This window comes from Babylonia areolata, chromosome 20 (genome assembly GCF_041734735.1).
Source record: "Babylonia areolata isolate BAREFJ2019XMU chromosome 20, ASM4173473v1, whole genome shotgun sequence".
Lineage (NCBI taxonomy): Eukaryota > Metazoa > Mollusca > Gastropoda > Neogastropoda > Buccinidae > Babylonia > Babylonia areolata.
This window is the reverse complement of record NC_134895.1, coordinates 29781139-29807051: the sequence shown is the minus strand read 5'-3', so window position 1 is coordinate 29807051 and position 25913 is coordinate 29781139. Positions and strand designations below refer to the sequence as shown.

General features: G+C 42.2%; 1 protein-coding gene across 1 annotated transcript in view; it reads left to right on the top strand.

Annotated features, from left to right (window-relative positions):
* Positions 1–25913, top strand: part of LOC143295387 (DNA repair endonuclease XPF-like) — a 223768-nt gene that overhangs the window by 141183 nt on the left and 56672 nt on the right. The window contains exons 14-15 of the mRNA XM_076607056.1: positions 14829–14912; positions 15386–15607. Of these exons, the coding sequence (XP_076463171.1) occupies positions 14829–14912; positions 15386–15607 (306 nt within the window). The remainder of the gene's footprint in view (positions 1–14828; positions 14913–15385; positions 15608–25913) is intronic.

Here is a 25913-nt window from a genome sequence, read left to right as displayed (position 1 = left end):
AAGGCTTTAATGTGTGCGGATTTGATTTATAAAACGTGAACAGTTGGCACACTATCCTGAAGCTCATCCAAAAATTCATGGACAGAAATCATGATTTTGGTGAGTTGAAGGGCAGCTAAGAATAGACAAGAATGTGACACTTCCTGGATCATTAAAATCCGCAAATAAGCCGCATCATTGTATAAGCCGCAGAGGTTGAAGCTGGGGTAAAAAGTCGCGGCTTATAGACTGAACTTTACGGTAGTTACGGCCGATAACCTCCCGAAGTAGGTTACCTCCCCTGTGTATCCCTGACTAGCGCCCTCTTTCTCCGGCAGCCGTCTTGACTCCTGTTCATGTGCTTTTCATACGGCTAAGTTTTTTTTTCATATTTTCTGTCTGTCTGTCGATTCTCTGGCGTTCTTGTTTTTTTGTCAAATTATGTCTTCAACCAGGTCACATAATTATATGGCTCGATTGGGTGATCGGGCTAAAATTAAGGCTCGATCGCAGTCGATTTGCGGATACTCTGAGCCCTCTCAACAACGCCAACCTGCCGCCTCCTTGACTTCCTCCGCTCCCTCCGGTCGACTCCAGACCTTCACCAGCTCCTGCACTTCCTCCGGTGACTTCTAGGGGTTTGTTGCCCCACACTCAGGTCAGTGGTGCCATTGATGCCATTTTTATCGATCCATGAACAGACTCGACGCGATCCGCGTTTTCTTGGCCCTGCCAGTCGGCAGTGCATGAGTCAACCTCCTCTATCTCTTTACCCATACCCACAGTTTCACCAATGGAATATGCCAGAATCCCCTTGGGGAAATAGCACCATACGCCTGCTTTGGATCCGCACGCTAGACTGGGCCCTATGTGCGATGCGTCCAGTCCATGGCGGCGGCCGTGACATCGGATCACGCGAACCCCCACGCGGCATGCCTCTACCGTCTTGGATCCAATGGCAACCGAAATGAATAGGGATGCCCTCCCCATACGTAGGGAGGAAGGTGGACCACTAGGGGACACGTTCGCCCATATGCGTGCACCCTCCCCCTTGTCCAGAGCATCCAATCCAAGGGAGACAACTCCTGCTTCGGCACCTTTGCCGGTGACCACCGCAGTTACTTCCCTTCTACTGGCACTGCCCCTCGCCTACAGTGCGGGTTTGTGCACAGTCCCTCCAAGCTATGTGGTGATGACCCCATCTGCCACACCGCCGGTTGCTGCTGTTTCCCATCCACTAATGGCGTCTCAGCAAGCTGCTCAACCAGACAACCAGCAACTCATTGTTAACTTGCTGCAGCAGTTATGCACCACTCTACTTCCTGTTGCCACACCTTGCGCCTGCACCGCCCCTTGCCCACAGAGCAGGTGCGTGCGCAGCCCATTGAACTTCGGCAGTGCTGGTTTCTTCTGCCCCACTGCCTAACTCTGCCGTTACCAATATTAGCACTTCCACGTTGGAGTGCCTCTTGATAACTCTATCCTGCCACTCAGCAGTGCTCGGGCCGATCTTGTCTATCCCTTTATCCGTCAACACACAACAGCTGAACGTCGGTCCTCTCGCAGGAACTATTCGCCGTTCAGCTACAGGGGGATGCACATCCTACGGCAAGCCGACGGACTTGCCACCCCCTCGTCCATGACACCCGTAACACTGGCATACGGCGCCATCATGCCACATGTCCCGACTGTTTCGCGTCCGATTGCGACCGATTCTGGTAGGGATGCCCACGGCACTAAGGGACATTATAATTATCCTCCTTGCAGCAGTATTCATCTGTGCCGGTTACGGTGGCATTGAACCACGGACTCCCACATGCAGCATGACACTCCTTCCTCTACAGCGAGGAAACGTCACACCAGGGGATATGTGCTCTAAAGACACCATCCTTTTCGCAGATTATCAGCGCCAAGGGAGGCAACTCCGCATTAGTAACTTAGGCAGTTGACGCTGTTGTTACTTCCCTTCCACCTACACAGCACGTCACTCCTGCCCCCAGTGCTGTCCACCAATGATATTTTTTTGGTTTTTCATTGGGTCCTGCTGCCCACTCATGGGCTTTACACAACTTTGCACAGCAACTGCACCTTTCTTGCTGTTTCTCAGGCTATGTGCCACTGAACTCTTGGGTTCTTCATCACACGCAGTCCTCTGCAGGCAACCAATCCTATTACCATTCTTTTCTTGTTATACAGAATAACAGGAATAAATCACAATATTTCCCTTTCTTTTTGATTTATTATCAAAATCAACAACGACACCCCCCCCCCCCCCCCCCCCCCACCCCAAAAAAAAAAAAAAAAAAAAAAAACTGAGTTATTTCCCCTTGACCGTTAACCGCATGAAAGGCTTTTTTTCTAGACTTTTCTATACTGGGTGAAAGGTCGATCTTTTCATAACCAAAATGGTGGCCGAGACGAATGTACTCCCTGCGTGAGGCTGTCGAAATTGTGACAGAAGAAGGATCAGACATTGAACGTGACCTCCTTGACACTGGTGACAAATTCTCTGATGATTTTTCTGATGATGATGACATTCAGTTAGTACCAGATGATGAACGATGATTTTGAAAGTGACGACAAAACTTTGCTGACTGACCCATACGACGCTGAGACAGAAATCGACAGTGACACTTTGTGACGGCCGTACTGCAAGACAAGATGACTTGATGGCTGTAGATATTGACGATGAGGAACAAGAGTACTTGTATGAGTGGGTAAAAGACCTGACAAACTTCCCACTGGCTGCACCTTTCACTGGATTCTCACTGACTTTCCAGACACGTCCACTCCTGTTGAGGTGAGTGTGTTTACAATTTGATACTTTGCTATTTCTAGTGTAAATAATGTTGATTTTTACCATTTTTAATGAATAATTTGTATATATTAATGTAAAATTATCATTTTCTGTGTGTGCATTTCTTAAATTGTGTGGGTGTGTGTCTGTGCAATGGGTGTGTCAGTGCATTATGCATGGGCGTGTCTGTGTGTGAGTGTTATTTATACTGTCACTCCTGAATTATTATGCATGTGTATATGCTGTGTAATATTATTGATGTTTATTTTGCTTTTTTTTTCCTTTTCTTTTTGCTCTATTTTTTTTGCAATACATGCAAAAGCTTTTCTTCTTTTTTTCTTACGACAGAATTGTCTGTTACAGAAAATCAAAACACTTTACACGCATGAGGAGGAGATCTGCCAGACACAGGAGCAGACATGGGGAGACTGAGGCCAGGCAGTCACTGGCCTGCTAACATTCCACCCACCAAGGAGCAGCAGACCAGGAAAACAGAGAGGGTGCAAGGTGTGTTACGCCAAACACAAAGCACAAGGAGCAAGAGGTGAAAAATGAAAAAAAAAAAAAAAAAAAAGCCTCCACAATCATGTGTAAACAGTTTAATGTGCCCCTCTGTGCTGTTCCATGCCTTGAGGTGTTCCACACAGACAAGGACTTCAGCAAATAATAATCTAGCTGCAGCAGAAATGTGTAAATAGGTGTTGTTGTTTTTTCAAGTAATGGATTTGTATGGTTTTTCTTTTTCTCGCTTTACAGTGTTGTGATCTTCTATTTTATGTTTTTTTAACAGTTTGTTGTGCAACATTTGACTTCAAACTGATTCATGAGAATCAGGGAACCTTACTGTGTGAGAAAATCATCATATGCTGCTTTGTGGATTAGCTGATGGATATGACATGCCTGGTGAGTACAGTATACCTATTTTTCAATTTTTTTTTTTTTTTCAGTATTTAGTGACAATTTAAAATATTAAAAAAAAATATTTAGCAGCATTTAACGAGAAAACTGTTTTAAAATGTTAAAGGAAGAGATGGTAAACTTTCTAGTGATATATAATTTGTATGTCTTTGTCTCTGTGTGAAAGTGTGTTGAATTATTCAAATATGCCCATATTTGCCCATCACAGTAAAACTACATGCACTGTTTAACTATGTCTCCATAGAGTTAAGGATCTTTGGCGGAACACCCAGACAGACAACAAGCTGTTCCAAATCCGTCCAGACCTAAAAGAGATCCTCCCATCGGGGGTGAAGAACAGAAAGGAGGGTCTGCTTTGCAGACTGTGTGCCGGGCACCCTTTTTTTTTTACTCATTCTTACTTGTTGAAGGGGGAAGAGGCCCCTCAGTGTATTCCCTGTGATGAGCCTCTCACCCTGAAACATGTGCTCCTTGACTGTTGGGATCTGCATAAAGTTAGACACAGCCATTACACAGCGGTTTCTCTGAAGACTTTGTTTCGTGATGTCCCTCCGTGGGCGCTGATGGACTTCTTGAAAGAAGTGAACATTTTTAATCTGCTTTGAAGGTTTTAAACGATGGAAGGTTTTTTAAACTTTGAGTGGAAAGCTTAAAGCGGTGACTTGTTTTTATTGTTTTTTTGTTGTTTTTTTACCCTTGTAGTAGGTATTAACGTGGCGGTAGCCTTGAGATGGCCTTAGTGGTCAGCGAGGCTCTAAGCACCATAATTTGATTTGATTTGCTTTCGGAGGACGACTGCACTCAGACAAAACTGCCTCATTCAAGCTTGAATGTATGCTCCTTCACATATCAGTAGTGGCTGGTCCTTAGGTACCTACACACATACTCCCTTCCCACCCACAGGGCTAAGGATGCCCTCTCTTGGTGCAAGGAGGGACAAGGCAACCCAACTCATTTGCCTACAACAATCACACACAGGGCTAGAGATGCCCTAACTTGGCACAAGGAGGAATGAGGCAGTCCAACTTAGAGGTGCCACTCCGGACACACATGCCCTTCATTCCTTCCAAGTTTGTAAGGCATCCCTTCTTCCCCCCCTTGCCTACAACAACCCTTGCTTTGCACTACTGTGGTTATGACATCAGCTCCACACCGGTCCTACATCCTAGCCAGCCCTCCCGTGAAGGGGTGTCTGTCTTTGCCTTCCAAGTTTTAGCAGGCCCAAAAACTGCCCACTGGGCAGGAGACAATCACCCTAAGTCCATCTCTTCCACTCCTCACTAGTAGCAGAAGGCCTGGGTAATAATTGTTTTCCTCTATACTTGGGAGAAAGGCATATTGATGAGGACAGATGCGTCTCACAAAGCACAACGAACCGTTCATTAGCCACAGGGGCGTACCTTTCTGCCCACTCATACCAGCATGGCAGATGCCGCATTCAAGCCCATTAGTTCGCCCCATCACCTTGCTTGAACAGAGATCCAGCATCGATGTCTCAAACAATTGGCGTTGGAAAGCACTTCTGCACTTGGTCTTCACTGCCTGATCCTTTCAGCCTCAACACATAACCACTGTTGTGGTTACAGATGGGCATTCCTTCTCAAGCACTGTCTTTCCAATGAGACACTTCCAGGGGTTTCTAGCCTAGACAGGCTGTCCCATCATGGAGCCCCAGCCTTCAGTCAAGGGCCCGTCAGACAATGACTTTGTTGTCACTTTGGAAGCAAGCACCATGTCTTTCAGACACACGGTTGCCCCACAAGACTCCCGTCACATCCTTCTGGCATCCTTACATTTCAGCAGAACCTGCATGGTGGACACCTTCATCCCTCAAGCACACAGCAGCTGTTTCCTGATTTACCCATGCTGATTGGTGTCCTGCTAGGACCAATATATAATAATTAGTCATGTACGACAATGACCATCAGAACAGCAGAGGAGGCAACTGCCCTCCTGAATATCCAGGCTGGAATCTGATTATACAATTTATAGTAGAGAGTGTTTTGCCCAAGTTGCATCCCTACTCCCTCGATCAAGAGGGCCTTAAGACTGTCACCATTGGGATGGATCCCAAAGGCTAGTTATTCCCCAAGGTTACAGCACTAAGTCCCAGCGCAATTTGACTTCTAGTGTGAGACTAAGCTGCAAACGATTTCCCTTTGCAATTAAGAAACCACTGATAATACAGCTCTCACTTTGCTGTTGGCCATACTGTAAACATATGTCAGATCATTGATTTGATGTAAATGGCCAGTACAACACATCTAAGAGTCACTTTTCTCCCTGCCCCCGCCCGGTTCCATCCCAGACTTAGTGCGCACCACACAGCCAGACACCTGTCATGGAATTCCACCACAGAATGAGACTCACTGACCTGGAGGCAAATGAAGTGCACTCCCACAGCCTGATCCAACCCAGCCATTGACTGCCGACAACTTTCTGCAGGTTTCTCCAACATGCCACACTGAGGTAGGGAAGCCACCAAGCCTTCTGTATGCCCCTTCATGATGGTACGTACCTGGGTAATTACACAGCCTTGTCCCAGAGACACCAGGGACCTCAAGTCTCTTGTTGCCAAACGTCAGCCATTCTATGCATAGGCAACATGCCAGTGCTGTTTTTTGGCAGCGACAAAAAAGTGGCGGGGGGAGCGCCCATCGCCTGTCAGCTTGCATGGAGGAGCTCTACAGATCTGGCTGTCATGCCTAAGGCAAGCCCAACATGGTGCCACAGTTTCCTTCAAACACATATATCACTTCCACTATCGGCCCACAACCGATGTGGAATCATCAGATCAAGCCACATGTGAACCTCCTTGCATTGATGCTCAAGTGAGACAACCCTATAGGGTACGTGTTTCCTTCCCTTCCTTTGAGTGGAAGGGCTCTCAATAAAGTGTGGATTCAACACTCTGACCCAATTTTCTTTGTGCTACATTTATTAGCACAGCTGTGGTCCACAGACCTCTCCCACAATACAGCTGCAGACCTCAGTCTTCTTTGCCCACACCAATATCCTTAGGTGACACAGTACACCCTATCTCTGAGCCCCATCACCCCTGGCGAGTGGTGTCACCAGCTCACCCACTCAAACTCAGACCCCTTAGTGCATGCCCCCTCAGCCAGAGCTCACAAAGTCAGAACATGGTCCTCTTCCCTTGCCTTTGCCCACTCAGCACGGCTACAAGACGTGGAGGCTGCTTGCTGGAAAAACCCTGCTACCTTCATTGAATTCTACTTGAGGGACGTCTATCGCTTTAAGGATGATGGCTCAAGAGGCATTGCCTCTGCGGTGGTCACACAACAGGCCATTGCAGCGCACTAACAATAGAACAGATGAACCCTCCACCTTGTCATGCCATTCTGCACTAGTGGGTCACGGTTAAGTATGTGTAATTGAAAGGAAATTTTCTTCCTAAAATTACATTTAATAACATACTTACTGTGACCCACATTTAAGACCCTCCCGTTCCTCCCACTTTCTGTTCTCCCTGCACACTGCGCTGGTTGTGGCGAATTGCCGTAAAAAGAGGGCGCTAGTCAGGGAGTACACAGGGGAGGTAACCTACTTCCGGAGGTTATCGGCCGTAACTACTTTCGTTTTCTCCGTATAGGCAAGTAGTAGTTTGCACAGGACAGGACCCCTGCCGGAGTGTGCACTAGTGGGTCATGATAAGTATGTTACTTAAATGTAATTTTAGGAAGAAAATTTCCTTTTCTGTAACATAGCTTATACAACTATAAAAACAGACAGATCCACAGAAAACAACTTAGATATCCTTAACGACTTGTGTGGTTTGAAAACTATTTACTCTCAATTAGATATTCCTTTAATGTGCGTGTATGCAGTGTATGATACTCTTATACATTTGAAACAAACATGCACCACAGGCTTGGATGGAATAGACTCCAAAATTTTAAAACTTTCAGCCCCTGTTTTTTTCAGAATCACTCACTTATATCTATAATTTATGTATAACAAAAAAAACAGTTTCCTAGGGCTTTTAAAATCTCCAAAGTTACACCTATTTTTAAGGGTGGCGATCGATCTGATCCATCAAATTACAGACCAATTTCCATTTTGTCTGTTCTGTCAAAACCTCTGGAACTTCATATCAACAAATACATTTTGAATCATTTTAATCACTTTAAACTCTTTCATCCTAATCAGTCAGGTTTTAGAGCTAACCACTCATGTCACACAGCACTAACAACCTAGTTGACCAGTGGCTTACTAACATTAACAATAACGAAATCACTGGAGTTTTAGTTGTAGACTTTGCTAAGGCGTTTGATGTAATTGACCATTCACTCCTGTTAAAAAAGTGTAAAGCTTTATAGATTTTCTTTGAAAGCTTTGGAACTCTTATCATCATTTGTGTCCGAAAGAAAACAAATAGTATCAGCTGATAGGTCTCATTCCACATTATCATCTATCAAGTATGGTATACCTCAGAGTTCTGGTTTGGGGCCAATCCTGTTCTACATATACATAAATGACTTACCTTTGTACTTAACACAATCATGTGAGATGTTTGCTGATGACACCACCATTCATACTAACAACACTGAATTGGATAAAGTAACTTCATCTTTACAAGATAGTATTGGCCAACTGCTTAAATGGTGTGAGTTAAATCATGTGAATATTCACCCGAAAAAAACTAAATATCTAATCATTACCACTAGACAAAAGCGCCAGAATTTCTCTTCTGCTGAGTCTACATAGGAGAGCCATAAAGTTAATCCTTCTTAAATCGTCATCATTATCAATTACTGATTACACAAACTTAAATATCCTTCCGCTGAAGTCGAAACTGATATACAACAAGGCTCTTTTTGTGTTTAAAATTATGTTTAATACTGCTCCTCCTCATTACAGAAGCAGATTTGTAACCAACCCAGTCCGTCATCCACCCAAGATTATGGTGCCACTCCCAAGAGTCGATATTTTCAAGTCTAGTTTAATTTATTCTGGAGGTTGCTTATGGAATGCAATGTTATCTACTATTAACATTCATGAAAAAAAATGTACATGCATTTAAGAAAATTACTCGTGAATATCTCATGAAGAACTTAAAAACACTAATTCATAGTAATCTATTCCCTGTATTGTTTATGATATGCCTATCTCCTTCTCCCACATTACCCATATTTTCTTTCACGAATCTCATACTTGTGCGTACATTACTGTATTATTGTTCTTCCTTTCTCTTTGATATGTGTTGTAATTTAACTTTGTAATGTAACTTTTGCCACCACCACCCCCGCCACCCCCCACCTGCCCCCTCTTTCTCTCCTTTATTGATTCATCAGTCTGCCTTTCTGTTTGTCTGTCTGTCTGTCTCATTTCATCTTTTCTTCTTTACTCACTCCCCTCTTGCCTGCCCCCCAGGCCCCCTCGGCACCCCCCTTTCCTCTCTTCTGATATGAGCATTCTCTATTTATTCTTGTGCTTTTCTTTTTCTTTTTTTATTCATTTGTTTAGTTTTGTACCCCAGGGCTGGGTGGAAAAAAGCATTTTTGTCATTATCTCAATACCTGGAAAATTAAAATTTTGTTCTTTGTTTGTTTGTTCATTCATTCCCCTTCATAACCTTTCTCTTATGCTTTCTGCCCAAACCCGTTGTCTCAACCAAATAATCATTTCTTTGTCTGACAAAATCTTGAACAACCCCCTGCATTGACCTAACAATAACAACAAAAGTTATATTCCTTCAATAACAACAGTTCATTTCCCAGCTGTGTCATCAGTCCTCTGTACTGTTGCTGTTGCTGGTCTTCTTCCATCTCCCTAAAGAACCTCAGGGCCTCATCTCTTGCCTGGATGAAGATAGTCTGTGGTGCCTGCCTCACTACATGGTGCAGATCCTTCTTCAGTAGGAGGTTCAGGAGGCCATCAATGAACCAGTCCCTCAGCAGATCAGTGGTGAGGGCTCCTGCACTCTTCATGTGGATGGTTCTCTCAGTGCTGTGGTGGAGAGCATGAGCGAAGTCAGGGATGGACTCCTCTGGGTGCTGCTCCCTACTGAAGAATGTGGACAGCAGTGTGGCATGCCACCAATCACCAAACACTCTCAGGAGAATGCCGGTCACTTTCTCTGGAGTGTTGGTCTCTTCCAGGTTCCTCAGTTGTATTTCCCAGCATGTGGTTCCCTGCAGCCATCTTGTCTCTCATGGGTTATGTCGAGAGTACTAGAGAACACTGGCAGTGTGGCTGCCTCACACCACTGCATGGGGGACTCCAGTGCCATGGTAGCAGAGGTTGTCATCTTAAGGCTCGGTTGGGTTGGGTTCGGCTATGTTGGGCTGTGTGCTGCAAAAGCTGTGGTGACACCTCACTTGCTGATCCTGTCAGCGACACCAAATGTAAAAAGGGGTGGTGGAATGAAGATAGGGGGAGGAAGTAGGGGGAGGGTAGTAGAATGGTAGGATCGCAGGTAGAGGACAGGTGCACACTCCACTCTCTCCTCGTACCACAAGTTGTGGTCTGTTGATAAGATAATTGAGGTGTTTATGTTCCTAACTAAAACAGCACACCTGGAACACTTACAAAACCAAAACCCAGGTCAAAAACAGTAACAAATCATATGCCAGATAATAATAATAATAACAATATTATTATTATGAGCATTTACGCCAAATCTTGAAAATAAGCCCTAGGCATTTACACATAGAACACAAATGTGAATATCAAAAAGGAAAAAAAAATCATTGCCATGACAGTCTGGAATAACATGCAAACATCAATATGTCATCAGACCCATTCAGATATGAAAAACAAACAAACCTTTCACCACATACCCAGAAGTATTCACCCTCCTCAAAGAAATCCATGCAGAATACAGAAGCTCCATTTAGCTTACCCTCAACCAACAATTAGTGACCTCAAATATTGTACCAAATATATGACTGACTACTACAACCTGTGCACCAAACATGTTACTGCCGTATACAAACTCTCAGTGTTCATCATCTCCTCCTAACCACAGTAACCACCATACAATAATAACTGTTTCCAAAAGACCAAACAGATCTTTCCTTTGTCTTTACAAAACATCTCACTGGTAATCACAGTACCAAGTAAATTATCTCTGGTAAATATTTAGCAACCGTGTGCACCAACATTGGACTGACTGTCAGTGGTCTCAAATCAATTGAAAACATTACAGTTAGGTGATGTCCTACTGGCACTTAACACATGACTGGTGGTGTGTGTCCATTGAGATCGATGGTGACTATCATTGTCATCCAGCAGGGGGATGGGGGGAGGGTGGTGGTGGTGGTGGGGGGTGATGTTCATGAGTCTGTCTGTGAATGCGCAGATGGCTGAATAGTCCAATCTGCGCACAAGATGTTCGCTGACAGTTGGGGTAGACAAAGACAGGCATATCATTGTCGGGGAGCTTGTTTGCCCATGACTTACTGGCCTGCCTCTTCTGAACAGCTGCAGTAGTCCTGTTGGCCTCACACAACTTGGCGCCTTTGTGCACAGCAGCGTGCCATTTGTCACGGTCCATTGCAGATTCCTCCCAGGAGTCAGGGTTGATGTCAAACGCTTTCAGAGAGACTTTCAGAGTATCTCTGAAGTGCTTCTTCTGACCTCCGTGTGATCTCTTCCCTAGTTGCAGCTCGCCATAGAAGAGCCTTTTGGGCAGCCAATGGTCTGGCATGTGCACCACGTGTCCAGCCTTGCGAAGCTGGGACTGCATCAGGATAGTGATGATGCTGGGAAGGATGGCTTTTGCAAGCACCTCCGTGTCTGGGGTCCTGTCTTGCCACTTGATGTTCAGTAGCTTCCTGAGGCATGTTGTGTGGAAGTGGTTCAGCTTCTTGGTGTGTTGTGGTACACTGTCCAAGTTTCGCAGGCGTACAGTAGTGTGGGGAGAACTACTGCTCTGTAGACCTTTAGCTTGGTCTCGAGACCAGTGCCTCTTCTGTTCCAGACATTTGCATAGAGTCTGCCAAAGGTTGCGCTCGCTCTTGCAATCCTGACATTCACTTCATTGTCGATGATCGCATTTCGTGACAGTGTGCTGCCAAGGTATGTGAACCGCTCCACTGCACTGAGTTTTCTGACCATTGACTGTGATGTTGAGCTCAACGTGGGGTTTCCCTGGGGCTGGCTGATGGAGAACTTCAGTTTTCTTCGTGCTGATGGTAATCACAAGTACCAACTAGTCAAACATGTTTCCCATAATAGTTTACTGTATCACCCAGGCTCACACATACACACCTGGAATATCCTCAACACACAGTTAGTTGGTAGATTTGTTTGCCTAAATATAAGTATCACCACCTAACATACAAAATAAGTGGGTCAAACTTCAAAATAACAAGAGTAGCTAACCAATACATTTACACAGTTGCTACACACACATCTTTATGGCTCTTTGTAGCTCAATGTTTCCACAGTAGGTCAACAACTGACACACCACTGACATGTAACTGAACATTATCATTTATGTGAGCCTAGATACAACATCATTTCAACCCAGACACAATATCCAAACATCATATCATAATACCTAAAGCAAAATGGGTAGGAGTGGGTGGGTGTTACTCAAAGACTCAAACCAGTACTTCCATTTAGCAAAGTAGTGGCTTCATTTTATACCTTAATCACTCTTCTGTCACTCAGCAAGTTTCTCACATACTGGCTGTACTCTGACACAACTCATGGTTTCTGAATCAAACGCATGTTTGTTCCACTTATATGCAATACCACATCAGCTCAATGGGTCACTCAATGTTTATGTGATAAACATCACAGTTCATGTTCTTGTTCTTGTGACAGAACACAATCTCGTTGGGGCAGCATATTAGTCACAGAACCCAATTACCAGGAACCAAACATTCAACCAAGTCTGAAAAATAGATCCCAGTTCAATACTTACAGCCCATCTGGTCTTTCTCAGTCTCTCACTCTAGCTCCCTAGTTTGCTAAAGGCAAGGAAAAGGATGAATCCATGTGTGCATGCTGGTTAAATCACACGCTTTCTCAACTGGTACAAGCCAACAGACCAATAGTTCCAAACACACAAGTCTGTGTATACAATTTAGAAACACAACATCACCTGATTGGTTGTACACATGCTGTTTATATAAAGTGTTGCCAACGGACACCTCTGGTTGGTCACAAGAAGGTGACCAGTGGTAGGGATGCATCACGCACACATTTTCCTGATCCTTACACTTCAGCAGGGAACAGGTGGGGGGAAGGATGAGAGGGGGAATGAGGAGAGAGGGTGAGGAGGTAGGAGGGAGTTGAAGTGGTGTCTGAGAGGTTCATTGTTCTGACTATGTTAGACTGTGTGGAGCCGGCAAGTGGCTTAGCAATGGAGCAGACAAATAGTTGGGTTCCTTAAATAAAAATCCTGCACTTCATGAAAAAGACATACTAATTACCATACATGTACAATAAGCCCAAATGAACCACACCCCTGAAGACATTTATATAACATAGCAAGCAAATAATAACATAGCATTTGGAGGCCATATTATGGACATTTTCGCTGTGTGAAATTGGGAAAGAGAACAAAATAACCTAGGAAATAAGTGTCATCTGTTTTTAACTTGGTGACCCACTAAAGACGCTGAAGGTCAGACATAGTGGTAGGTTCAGAGCTCCACGCCCAAGAACATCTCGCTACATTCATTCATTCAGCCATTCACGCACACAATGAAAACATCCAATACACAAACTCATGAGTGAACCCTCCCACCCCCCAAGCCCCCTTGCCACAGCAACACCTGAACTTCACCAGCAGACAAGTGCATGGGAGCAGACATTATGCGTGCATGTGGGACTGAGCGGGTGAGCACGGGCAAGCATTTCTGTGTGTATGTGATCAGAAGTGGTTTTTAAATATTTTCTTATTTTACTTGGATTTCATGTATCTTAATGTTAATGTACTAATTTTATTGGCGTTACATGTTATGTACATGCAAACATGCCTACATCCATGTGTGTGTGAGTGTGTGTGTGTGTGTGTGTGCATTTTACTTATAGATACGATTTATTCCCTTGATATTTTTATTAATGTATTGTTGTACAATACCTCATGGTCTTAACGTGTGTGTGTGTGTGTGTGTGCATGTGTGTGTGTGTGTGTGTGTGTGTGTGCGTGCGTGCGTGCGCACATGTCATTTTTAGTAATATATACCCTTTTTTTGTTGGATGTTTTCATTTGTAAATATTGTTGTGCAATACCCTGTTGTCTTAACATGAGTATGTGTGTGTGCGGAGGGGGGGTTAGTCTGTCGTCAGCTATTGGGAATTCTTATTTGACTAGTTTTAATCTCCTCTTATGTTGCGCATGATGAGTTTATGCTAGTGTTTACAATGAGCCTGTGATTGCACAACTAAATTTCCATGTGGATTAATAAAGTGTTTTTGATTGATTTGATTTGATTGACTTGTACTTGGCAGAAGAACTGGTTAGATTTTGATTCTGGAAAATTATTAAAATCCTGCAAATTTGATGAGAAATACTAATTCTAATCCAAATGTGTAACATTGATTCTGTAATCATGTGATAAACATGCTGTGTTTTCCTTCACAAAAGATGAAAAGTTTTATAACTCTGTATACATATATCAATGCCATTCACTATGTGTTGTTTTCACTGTCTGTCACTATTTTGTGCCAGAAGTTCCAGAAGAATGAAAATATGATTTTGTGGATGTTTCAGTCAGACCTGTCATTCAAGTCTTCATTGAAAACCACTTCTTTAAACTAATATAGAAACCATTACCCCACCCTATTGTCCTCATTGTGTACTTCTTGTCTGTGCATGTTTGTGTGTGCGTGCACGCGCGCGCGTGTGTGTGTGTGTGAATGTTTGTGTGTGTATGTTTGTGTCTATTTGTATGTCTGTGTTTACCCATTTTTGTAAAGTACTTAGAGCCCTATGTTGAGAATAGGTGCTATACAAATACACTCCTTTTTCTGCATAATTTCTTGAAACAGGGAAGTAAGCTTGTATAACAGCTAGTCTCAAACTCCAGTGATATAACTTAACAGCTAGTCTCAAAGTCCACCGATATAACAGAGTTTTTTAATCGTAGGTGTCAGTGATCATTTGAAGAGATGTGTTTTTCTCCCACATTGTAAGACCAGGGAATTGTGTTAGTTTTTGTGCAGGGGATCCCAAGAACTGCTGATCAGACTGTATGATAAGTATTTGGCAATGAAGGCGAAACACTCTGTGCTTCAGGTGAGTGCGACTGTATGCGCCAAAAGAAAGTGTATATTTACTCTTTGATTTTAATGAAAGGAAAGGAGAGTGAGTTTTCAAATATATCAATATGCTAATTATTTCCTTTATTTAGTTTCTGGTCTACAACATTATTAGGAACAGAATATGAGTTATCAAATATTTGTGTATGTTCATGCGTATGTTACATTGCGTTTACTGGTGTCTGATTTTATTTTCAGTAGGTACAGTGGGAATGTATGTATATGTTCTGTCATCTTGACAAAGGTTCTCAGGCATTTTTTAGCATGATTTATAGCTTGTCAGTGACTTTCTTTTGTTTTTCTTTGATATGTTTGGTGAATTGGGGACTATTATAACACTAATCCTGTTCATTATGCTATTTTAATTACCTTGTCAAATTCACAACCAATGATATGTTTTCATGTTAATGTTTCTGACTGTTGGTAACACAACTGGTCCAATCATGACAGCCAGGAGAGAGAGGACCACAGACCAAGAGGAGGAAAGGTGGAAGGAAAAAGGCAAGCTCTGCCATGACCCTGACCCAAATGGCTCATGAGGCTGTGGAGAGACTGGACAGTCAGCAGCTCGATAAAGAAGGGGAGGAGTTGATGTCTGCACCTGAGGAAGAGGAAGATTTCTTAGTACTTTCTGATGAGGGAGAACCTGGAGAAAAGCGGAGGGAGAAAACAGTAAGTCCTAATTCTCAGGGGCAGGGGAGGTGACTCTAGGTCATTTCTCTCAAGAAAAGCTTATTTTGTGAAGACCATGAGAAAAACACAGGTCCACAGCAGAAGCTCTACCATCTAGCAGTTGAATGTAAAGCAAAAATTTGTCATTGTGTCACACCCTCGCAACTCATCTTTCCAGTTAATACCCTCCAAACGAACATAGACACAGACAGAACATACAGAAGTAATTCTTTCACATTCACAGATTAGTAATAATGGAAATTTATATAGCGCCCTCCAGCACTCAAGGCGCTTTGCAGTAACAGCAAAAAGTAACACCAAAGAAACAACATGACATGGTGTATAAAGGGAAAAGATAACAACTAAAACATATCACACACACACACTCACACACACACACACACACAAATGGGCCATGCATGCACGCGTGCGCGTGCACACTGTCACACACACACATACACTTGTGCACTCATAACACACATGCACACACGCACACACACTGTCACAACACACGCGTGCATGCGCGCACACACACACACACACACACACACCACACACACAGACTTCCTCTCTACATCCTCAAAGATTCAAAGAAATTTAATCCTTTTGGGGTGTGGAGGATACTTCTTCGTTTGTGAGCTGCAACTCCCACATTCATTCATATGTACAAGAGTGGGCTTTTACGCGATGACCATTTTTACCCCACCATGTAGGCAGCCATACTCTGTTTCCGGGGGTGTGCATGCTGAGTATGTTCTTGTTTCCTTAACCCACTGAACGCTGACATGGATTACAGGATCTTTAATATGTGTATTTGATCTGCTTGCATATACAGGTACACACAAAGGGGGGTTCAGGCACTAGCAGGTCTGCACATATGTTGACCTGGGAGATGGAAAAAGTCTCCACCCATTACCCACCAATCGCCATTATCGAGATTCGAACCTGGGACCCTCAGATTGAAAGTCCAACGCTTTAATTCACTTGGGACGAATAGTTTTCTCCCTTGCTTTTCCGTACAGACGACCCATTTGTTAGGGTTAGGAAAAAAATCACAAAAAATATGAAACATAAAGTAACTGAATGAAACTACTTGTACTTGACCCACTGACCCCTCTCCTCACTTCATGTATACGCCCACCCCCCTCCCTCTTCACTGCCCTCAGAAGCTGAGTCACTGTCAGTACCTTCTTGCTGGTAGCTTTCTTCACTGCAGATACTTTATTCAATATCTTCATCATCCTATTCGATGTCAAAGCCTTCAGTTTGAAGCATTTCAATCACTTCAGGAGTAGTAAAAAGCCGCTGTTGTGATCTAGTTTGCTCCAAAAATTTCCATTTGTAGCGCCTGCGACGCCATTTTTGATACATATGCAGATTAACCTCTTGACTGTGCTGTTGACGTACAGCATACATCATGAAATGTCGCTCACCAATGCTGAATTGATGTGCGCTGTACGTCATGTTACAACGTTCTATGTTTCAAGTCCAGCATTACAGAAAATGCAGTCTGCTAACCATTAAATTAGCTCCCTTGAGAGCTCTTTATCTCCTGAGTTCCATAAGCTAAAATTATTCATTGGATTGTCATATTTATGGCGAAAGTTTTGCAAGTTTGTACAAAGCTCAAGTTGTGTTTGCAAAGCCATGGCTGAACGCAGACAAACCCCAACACTTGCACTAATATTGAAAGAAATCTTTCGCGATGCAAACAGTAGAGATAAAGATTGTGGACTGAATGAGATAGAACTGCGTGAAGTTGATGCCGAAGACGCTGATTTTGACATGGAGGGGGGTGGGAGGTGGAGTTGTTTGACGGAACTGAAGACAGACAAGCTCAGCTGTTTCAAGATGCAGGTGGGTGTTTACGAGGTTTGTCAGTTTATTATTTACTTTCTGTTTGTTGTAACAATGAATATGACTGCATTGTGTGTGTTTTGAATGTGTTAGCTGTGGTAAGTAGCTTCGTCAGTCACTGATCAGTGTCTCTGTGTGTGAGAGAGAGTAAGTCACTTGTGTACTGTGTGTGACCAATGCTGTGCGAGGGGGCGTGGCTTGCTGGCTGGCTTATTGTTGATGACAGCGTGTGTCACTTGCCAAGAGCTTTCTGTGAATTCATTCCCGAGTGTGTATTGGTTTGTTGTTGTTGTTGTTGTTGTTGTGTGTGTGTGTGTTAGTGGGGGAGGGGCCAGGGGGGGGAGGGGGGGGGGGTGAGGAGATGTTTACTAAACTGAAATCAGAGAATGATATACAGAATTGTATGCCTAAATTACTTTGTAAATGCAACACTTGTAGAAGTGTGTGTGTGTGTGTGTGTGTGTGTGTGTGTGTGTGTGTTATTTTGTTTTGTGTGAGAAAGAGAGAATGAAGGGGGTGTGGCATACCATGAACCAGTTTCAGTGTGTGTGTGGTGGGGGAGTGGGGGGTAAGTGTGTGTGTTTGTATTTCAGCTTCTGAAAACAATCAGAAATAAAATGGTACCATTTCATAACCTTTTAATATGTAAAAACAACAACAACAACAACAGCAACAAACTTAGTTTTTTATGCAATGTGTTTCAGGTATGCAGCATGGTGATGATCATGATGTTCGTCCTGGACCATCTGGAGTTGACAGCTTGCCACAAACCTGCAGCTGAAGACCAGCAGCAGCAAGACCAAAGAGCAGTAAATAAGCCTCCAGCAATTCTGGATTACAACAAAAACATGGGTGCCATGGGCCATCATGACCAACAACTGCAGCCCTACGATGCTACAACGAAAACCCTGAATTGGTACAAATATCTGTGTGTACATTTTCTACAAATTGCCATGCTGAATGCACACATCATCAACCAAAAAAGCAGGCAACAGCAGTACATTCCTGGACTTCCAGAAGGATGTAATTAGTGCCATGATTTTTGGTGACCAAGACCCAGACACTGCTACAGATGACCACGCTGTTTGTCTGTGTGGACGACACTTCATTGATGTCATACCACCTACCCCACAGAAGGCCTGGCTACAAAGAAGGTGCAGAGTCTGCTGGAAGAAAGGGGAAAGAAAGGATGTGAGGTTCTACTGCCCATACTGCCCCAGCAAACCAGCACGATCTTGAAGACTGTTTCCGTACACAGCGATTTTACTGGCGATAGATGCTGGGTGAGTACACCCTCATCATTGTTTGTGTGGACTGTGTTGGAGACTTATGGACCAGGACACTGTTCCACAGCCTTTGACAGTGTGTGTGGTTGATCACAACAGTCACAAGAAAAACTGGTTGATAGCCTGGTTGATGTTGTAGCACCTACATGATGGAATGAGTGTCCCAGTTTTTTTTAATTGCATTTTATGGAACTTTTGTGTCAGATTGGCTCATTATTTGAACAAATGAGTATTAAAAACAAAATCTGGGTTCACTTTCCTTTCATTTGATATATACTTTTATGCACTTACCTTCAGTACTTTTTGAAATATAAGCAAATTAAAATCACTGGCGTGTTTTTCTTGTTTTTCTCAAAATTTTCTCAGCATGGGCTATAGCAAAACGTATTAGCAAAACGAAAGTTTTATTCAGTTTAGGCCACAGCCCCTTCTGAAGGGGGTCCAAATACAAATATGACATTTATAACGAACAAAAGACTGAATGATGTACAAGCAAAAATGAGTTGACAGCTTCTTAAGGTACTTCAATCAGTGTCATAGCCAAAGCATTCAGAAACAAATATCTTATTCTTTAACAGCATCAGTGCGCCTCTTAAAGGCTTTATATAAATATATGGATAGATTCTTCATTATATTGTTATTTTGGTTTGTCATCAGCAGTGTTACATGAAAGAGACATAGGTTTACGTAAAATTTTCTAGGAATGTAATCTAACCTGAGATCACACAAAGCAGGACAGCACAATAAGATATGCATTTTGTCTTCTTTTTCAGTTTTACATAATGGACATACGAAAATATTGGTAGAAATTTCATTATATCGATGGCGATGAATTGCTATATCTGTTACTCCAAATCTAAACTTTGTCAAATAACATTTAAGATATCTATCAATATCAGATTGAAGATAATTTTCACAATTCCACGACAATTTAAATGTTCTATAAAAAGAAGGTCTGTCACTATTCTGAACATGTTCATACCAGTTTTGCCACTTACAATCAATAAGTCTTTGACGAAGATCAAGCAAGAATATGTTTACTTTTTCTACTCCGTGGTTAAGCCATACAAATCCAAAACCGTTTCGGAACAAAAATTCTCGAACTCTTGAAACCCATGTATATTTACCACCCAAATCTAACCACATCAGTATTTCATAAGCTTTTACTGGAAATCTGTTTGCGTCCATATGTAATATCTTAACCCTTTCGCTGCCAGGAAAATAAGATTTCAGTGAAATCTATTCGCCAGGGTTTTTTCACAAAAAACGGGTATAAATTTTCAAAAAATTCTGTGCTCTTTGTTATTGGAGAAAGACCCATAAAAGTATATATTTTCTGAAAGGTAAATGAATAAAGAATACAAAACACATCATGTTTTCCCATTTTATGTATTTTTAGTGACATGATGTTGTTTTGAAATCAGTGTTTTGTTTTTTGTCCCATTTTCAACTTGTTCATTAGAAACGTTAGTCAGGTAATTTGCACTAAAATATCATTTTCTGGACAAATGGATATCTGCACACACAAAATCATACTAGAACAACCACAATAAAAATTTTTAAAAAATTAAAAAGAGATAGATATACAATGCATTGTGACTTCTCCAAGTGATAGTGTGGATGAGAGGCCACGCCCCCGCAGTCTCCACCCCCCTCCTCTTCACCCCTCTCACATGATCACTTTATCCAGTTCTCATCATACCGTGTTGGCTGAGTGCCAAGAAAATCGCCCACACTGTGTCCTGCTAATAATTCAGTCACTTTCTGTCGTCTGCTAAGGTTTGCACAGGTGGCATCTTTCACTGATAGTCGTATCTTGGCCACTCTCTTGATTGCTTCCTTTATTTTCTATCAAATCGTCCTATAAATGTTCATCATTACGCTTCAATTCTTTCTGAGCATCAGCTAAAGAAAGCAATCTTGGTTGATTTAGTTCACTATGATCGCATGTCTTGAGCACGGCGTCAGTCTGACATTTTGTTGAGCGAGCAAGGAGAGGAGCCAGACAAACACTGGGACAGTACCCAACCAAAAAGTTCAAATAAAGGACTGCCTCATGATGTAGATGGGGTTTCTAGCTATGAATAGAATCCAGAAAGATTCCCCAAGCTAAAGCTACCAGCATTTTTGTCAGTGAACTGAACGCAAAGCAGGGAAAAGTCAGAATATTTTGATGACGAGTTATCTCATCATTGTGGCAGTGAAGCGTACATGCTTGCCATGATGAGTTATCTCATCATATAGGCATCCTAGGGGTTAAGCCAGTACCTAATGCAATGAACAGACGAGTTAATATAAATAGGGTGACAACCTGTTTCTCCATAAACTAAATCATTTGGTGTATTCATTTGGACTCCAAAGAATTTTTTCAGTGCATATAAATGAACCTTTACAATATGTGTAGCTGCTTTATCCATCCCCACAACTCCACTCCATACATAGCAATAGGTTGAACCTGTGTGTCAAATATTTTCAAAAATCATTCTATGGAATTATTCTTAAGTATGTTTAATTTACACTTAATGTGCAACAAAGCATTTTTGGCCCTATTTGCAAGGTCTTCACAAGCAACTGCAAAACTGAGCCGAGTAGAAAAATATATACCAAGATATTTGTAACAATTAACAATCAACATTTTTTCACCATTGAGAAACCACCTCTCTCTAGCTGCTAAATAGCCACCTTTTCGAAATACAACAATATTGCTCTTATCCATATTGACTCATAGCTTAAGCATATCTGCTGCAGTGTAAAGATTATTTAGCTGTGTTTGGAGACCAACTGGTATCTGACAACAAAATGATATCATCTGCCAATAACAAAATAAACAATTCAATAAAATCAGGAGTTAAAGTAGCACTGTAATAATAATGGTACTTATATAGCGCTGAATCTTGTGCACAGACAAATCTAAGCGCTTTCACACCAGTCATTCTCACGCACGCATAACTCTAAAACTGGAGAAACTGAAGACAAGGAAGAGGCAGGGAAGGGAGGATATTTTGGGAAGAGGTGGGTTTTAAGGCCAGACTTGAAAGAGCTGAGTGTGGAGACTTGACGAAGTGAAAGAGGAAGTTCATTCCAATTGCAAGGTCCAGAGACAGAGAAAGAACGGCGGCCAACAGTCGAGAGTTTGAATCTGGGTATGCATAAATGGAGTGGATCCGGAGCTGATCGTAGTGAGTGAGATGGAGTGTAGAGGTGAAGGCAGCCACAGAGATAGGAAGGGGCTGATTTGTGAATACATTTTTAGCATAGAGTGCTGATCTTGTACTTTATTCGGTGTGAGACAGGGAGCCAGTGGAGATGTTGCGAAAGAGGAGTGATGTGCTCAGATCTTTTCTTTCTGAGGACGAGTTGGGCAGCAGAATTTTGTATGCACTGAAGGGACTGAATGGATGAAGCAGGCAAACCAGACAATAGAGAGTTACAGTAGTCAAGGTGAGAGAGAATGAGAGAAACGACAAGTCTAGATGTTGCGTCAATGGACAGATATTTCTGGATGGAACTGATGTGCCGCAGTTGACAGTAGCAGGATTGACATGTCTGATTGATAAATTTTTGCATGGACAGTGTGTTGTCAAGGACAATGCCGAGGTTCCCGACTGAACTAGAAAGAGGGATGGATGTACTGTCAAGTTTGATTGTGTCAGTTGTTATGGAAGAGAGTTTTTTTTTTTATAGTTCCTATGATCATTGCTTCAGTTTTGTCCGCGTTCAATTGTAACTTATTTAGAGTCATCCAATTTTGAATATCCAGGAAGCAGTTAGATGTTTCTTGCAAGAGCGACGACAGTTTTTCAGGTGTATGACTCTTCTGGAGTTGAGTGTCATCAGCATAAGAATGATGACTGACATTATGGCGGTTGATAATTTCAGCGAGAGGAGCAGTGTACAGTGTGAAGAGCACTGGGCCTAGAACAGACCCCTGTGGGACTCCATATTCAATTTTAATGGGTTCAGACTGGAAATTATCAACAATGACAGACTGGAATCGATCAGTGAGATAAGATTTGAACCAGTTTAGAACAGTGCTGTTGATACCAAATGTAAAATGAAGACGGGAAAGAAGGATTGAATGGTCTATCGTGTCAAAGGCAGCTGACAAGTCGAGAAGAGTGAGAAGGGAGATCTGTCCTGAGTCGGACGCTAGCAGTAGGTTATTCAGGATGTGGAGGAGAGTGGTTTCGGTGCTGTGGTCAGCACAATAGGCAGACTGAAATGGGTGGATGAGATTGTTGAAACAAAGGTGATTGTTGAGCTGCTTCAGGACAGCTTTTTCAAGGAGTTTGGACAGGAATGGAAGATTAGAAACTGGTCGATAGTTTTTCAAAATGTTTGCGTCAAGGTTGGATTTCTTCAGAAGAGGCCGGACTATTGCAGTTTTGAAAGTGGATGGAAACGTTCCAGTGAGAAGGGATGAGTTGACAATGTTGGTGATTGTGGGGAGAAGCTGTGAGACACACTGGGAAAAAACAGAGGCTGGTATAGGATCGAGCTCACAGGATTTTATTGTCATTTCTTTCAGGATTTCATGGACTTTTGTTTCAGTTAATGGATTAAAGGAATGGAGAGGAGTGCCATTGAATTGAGGATCAGGATGAGTAGGTTGGAAAGACATTTTGTCTAAGATGGTACGAATATTCTGGACTTTGTCAAAAAAGAAAGAGGAGAAGACATTGATGAGTTCAGATAAAGTGTAGGCAGAAGGAAGAGGAGTCATTTTTGCAGTGCCGAGAAGATTTGACATGACAGAGTAAAGAGATTTGGTGGATGTGGCATCGAGAACTTGAGAAGAAAAGAAGTTTGTCTTCGCTGATGAGATCATATGTTTGACTTTATTTATTTGTTTTCGGAAGATTTGATTGTGGACTTTCAGTTTTGTTGATCGCCATCGCCGTTCCAATTGGCGACGTGTGCGTTTTGCAAGTCGAATGTCTTGTGTGTACCACGGGGCGGAAGGTCTATCAGGGAGCATGCGGATAGTGGGGGGTGCATGTTCATCCAGCAGTTGAGAGAGGACAGTGTTGTAGTGTGTAGAGACATTGGTGCGGGAAGAAATTTTGGAAAGGTGTTCAGCAGCTTGAGAAGAAAAAGTGTTAATGTTGATGGATTTCAGGTTGCGACGAGTAACGGATTTTTTGGTTCTGGTAGGTTTTGAAATATTAAGCAAGAATATGACAGCAGAATGGTCGGAAGAGAGTTCGTCAGTTACAGTCACTGACGCAATCATGGCATCAGAGTCACGTGTGATGAGCCAGTCCAGCGTATGGCCAGATCTGTGTGTTGGTTCTGTAACAAGCTGAGAGAGAGAATGATTGGACAGAGATAGACATAGGCGTTTGACATCAGAGGAAGTTTGATTGTGGGAAGAAATTTTGGAAAGGTGTTCAGCAGCTTGAGAAGAAAAAGTGTTGATGGATTTCAGGTTGTGACGAGTAACGGATTTTTTGGTTCTGGTAGGTTTTGAAATATTAAGCAAGAATATGACAGCAGAATGGTCGGAAGAGAGTTCATCAGTTACAGTCACTGACGCAATCATGGCATCAGTGTCACGTGTGATGAGCCAGTCCAACGTATGGCCAGATCTGTGTGTTGGTTCTGTAACAAGCTGAGAGAGAGAATGATTGGACAGAGATAGACATAGGCGTTTGACATCAGAGGAAGTTTGATTGTTGAAATGAAAATTGAAGTCTCCGAGGATGATAAGTTTGCCAGAACGAAGGTTGTACTAATCAAGTAATGTTCGGAACTCATCGTGAAACAGAGAAGATGTTAGGTTGTTTTTACAACTTGGAGGAGGACGATAGAGACAACAGAAGATGATTGAGTGACCGGGAACATTGAGAGTGACTTCGAGCATTTCAAAAGTGTCATGTGGAAAGGCATGGTTATGAGAGAAGGAAAGGGAAGACTCCAAGATATTTCTATAGACGATGGCGATGCCACCTCCACGAGACAGTCAAGGAAGTGACTGTGTCAACCATTCTCAATTATTTCTAGTGCTGATTCATTAATGAACAAAGAAAATAGAACAGGACTACATCTCCTTGTTTAACGCTTTTTGTACACATGACATAGTAAAGTCAGCATTACATATTACTTTAGCTTTAACATTATTGTACATACTCTTTAATACATCTATATAATAATGTTATATCTATATTTTTTTTATTCTCTAAACTTGGCACTTTGATCTGATATTCTGACATAACAAGAGCAGTCATTTTTATCATTTTTTGTTCAAACAGGAACTTCTTTTGCTAAGCATGGAATTTATATTTATTTTGCATGTCTTTGGTGCAGATAGTAAAAAAGGGAAATTAATCTGTAATTAATGCTAGAGGGCTTAATTTGCTTTAAAGTGATCTTTCTCATCTTAAACATTACATTTTGAAATTATACTCAATACATAAAAAGCTTGTGTGGTTTACTCTCAGTGTACAGGGCTTTCACTATGTTCATTCGGCCATGTGGTCTTTTTCGGAAAATACTAAAATCAGTACAACGAGTGGACATTATAGATCTATTGGCTGTACACATATTTATACATATTCAAAGCGTGTGCTCATATTCTTTGTGAACGTGAACGACACCATTTTGTTTCAAGTTGTTGACCTGCCCGTTCAATCCTATATTCAATCGACAATACACGATAACATGTGATGGAAAGTTGGAGAAAGAGACCGTTAAATATTTATTCAGAGAAAGATTTGTGAACGCCCCATCACTTACTGGATTATGCCCCAAATTGCCATAAAAATATGCACAGAATCAGTCGGAATTCACAGTTTAAAATAACCATGAGAGTTAATACCCTTGAATTGATGAAACGTAAATATTTCCAGTCTTGACTTTTCTCAAAATGAAGTCCTTTTCACTTCATATGACGTTTAGAAGTACTTGTACTTGGTTCTACATGTTATTTGTTCAACAAAATACTCAATTTTCATATCAACTTTAAAACTATAAAACAAGAATGAACATAAAAGAGAAATTGAATCGACCGTGTCAACCGGGTGTAACTAAACTTGTACATCTATCTAGATCCAGAGAAAACGGCTAAATGTTGCAGTGTGATTGCAGCGATAGCCACGTCTCCTTTACCGTAGACTTAAAAAAGAATTTTTAAAAGATTTTTTGAATGCCCAAGATACACCAGA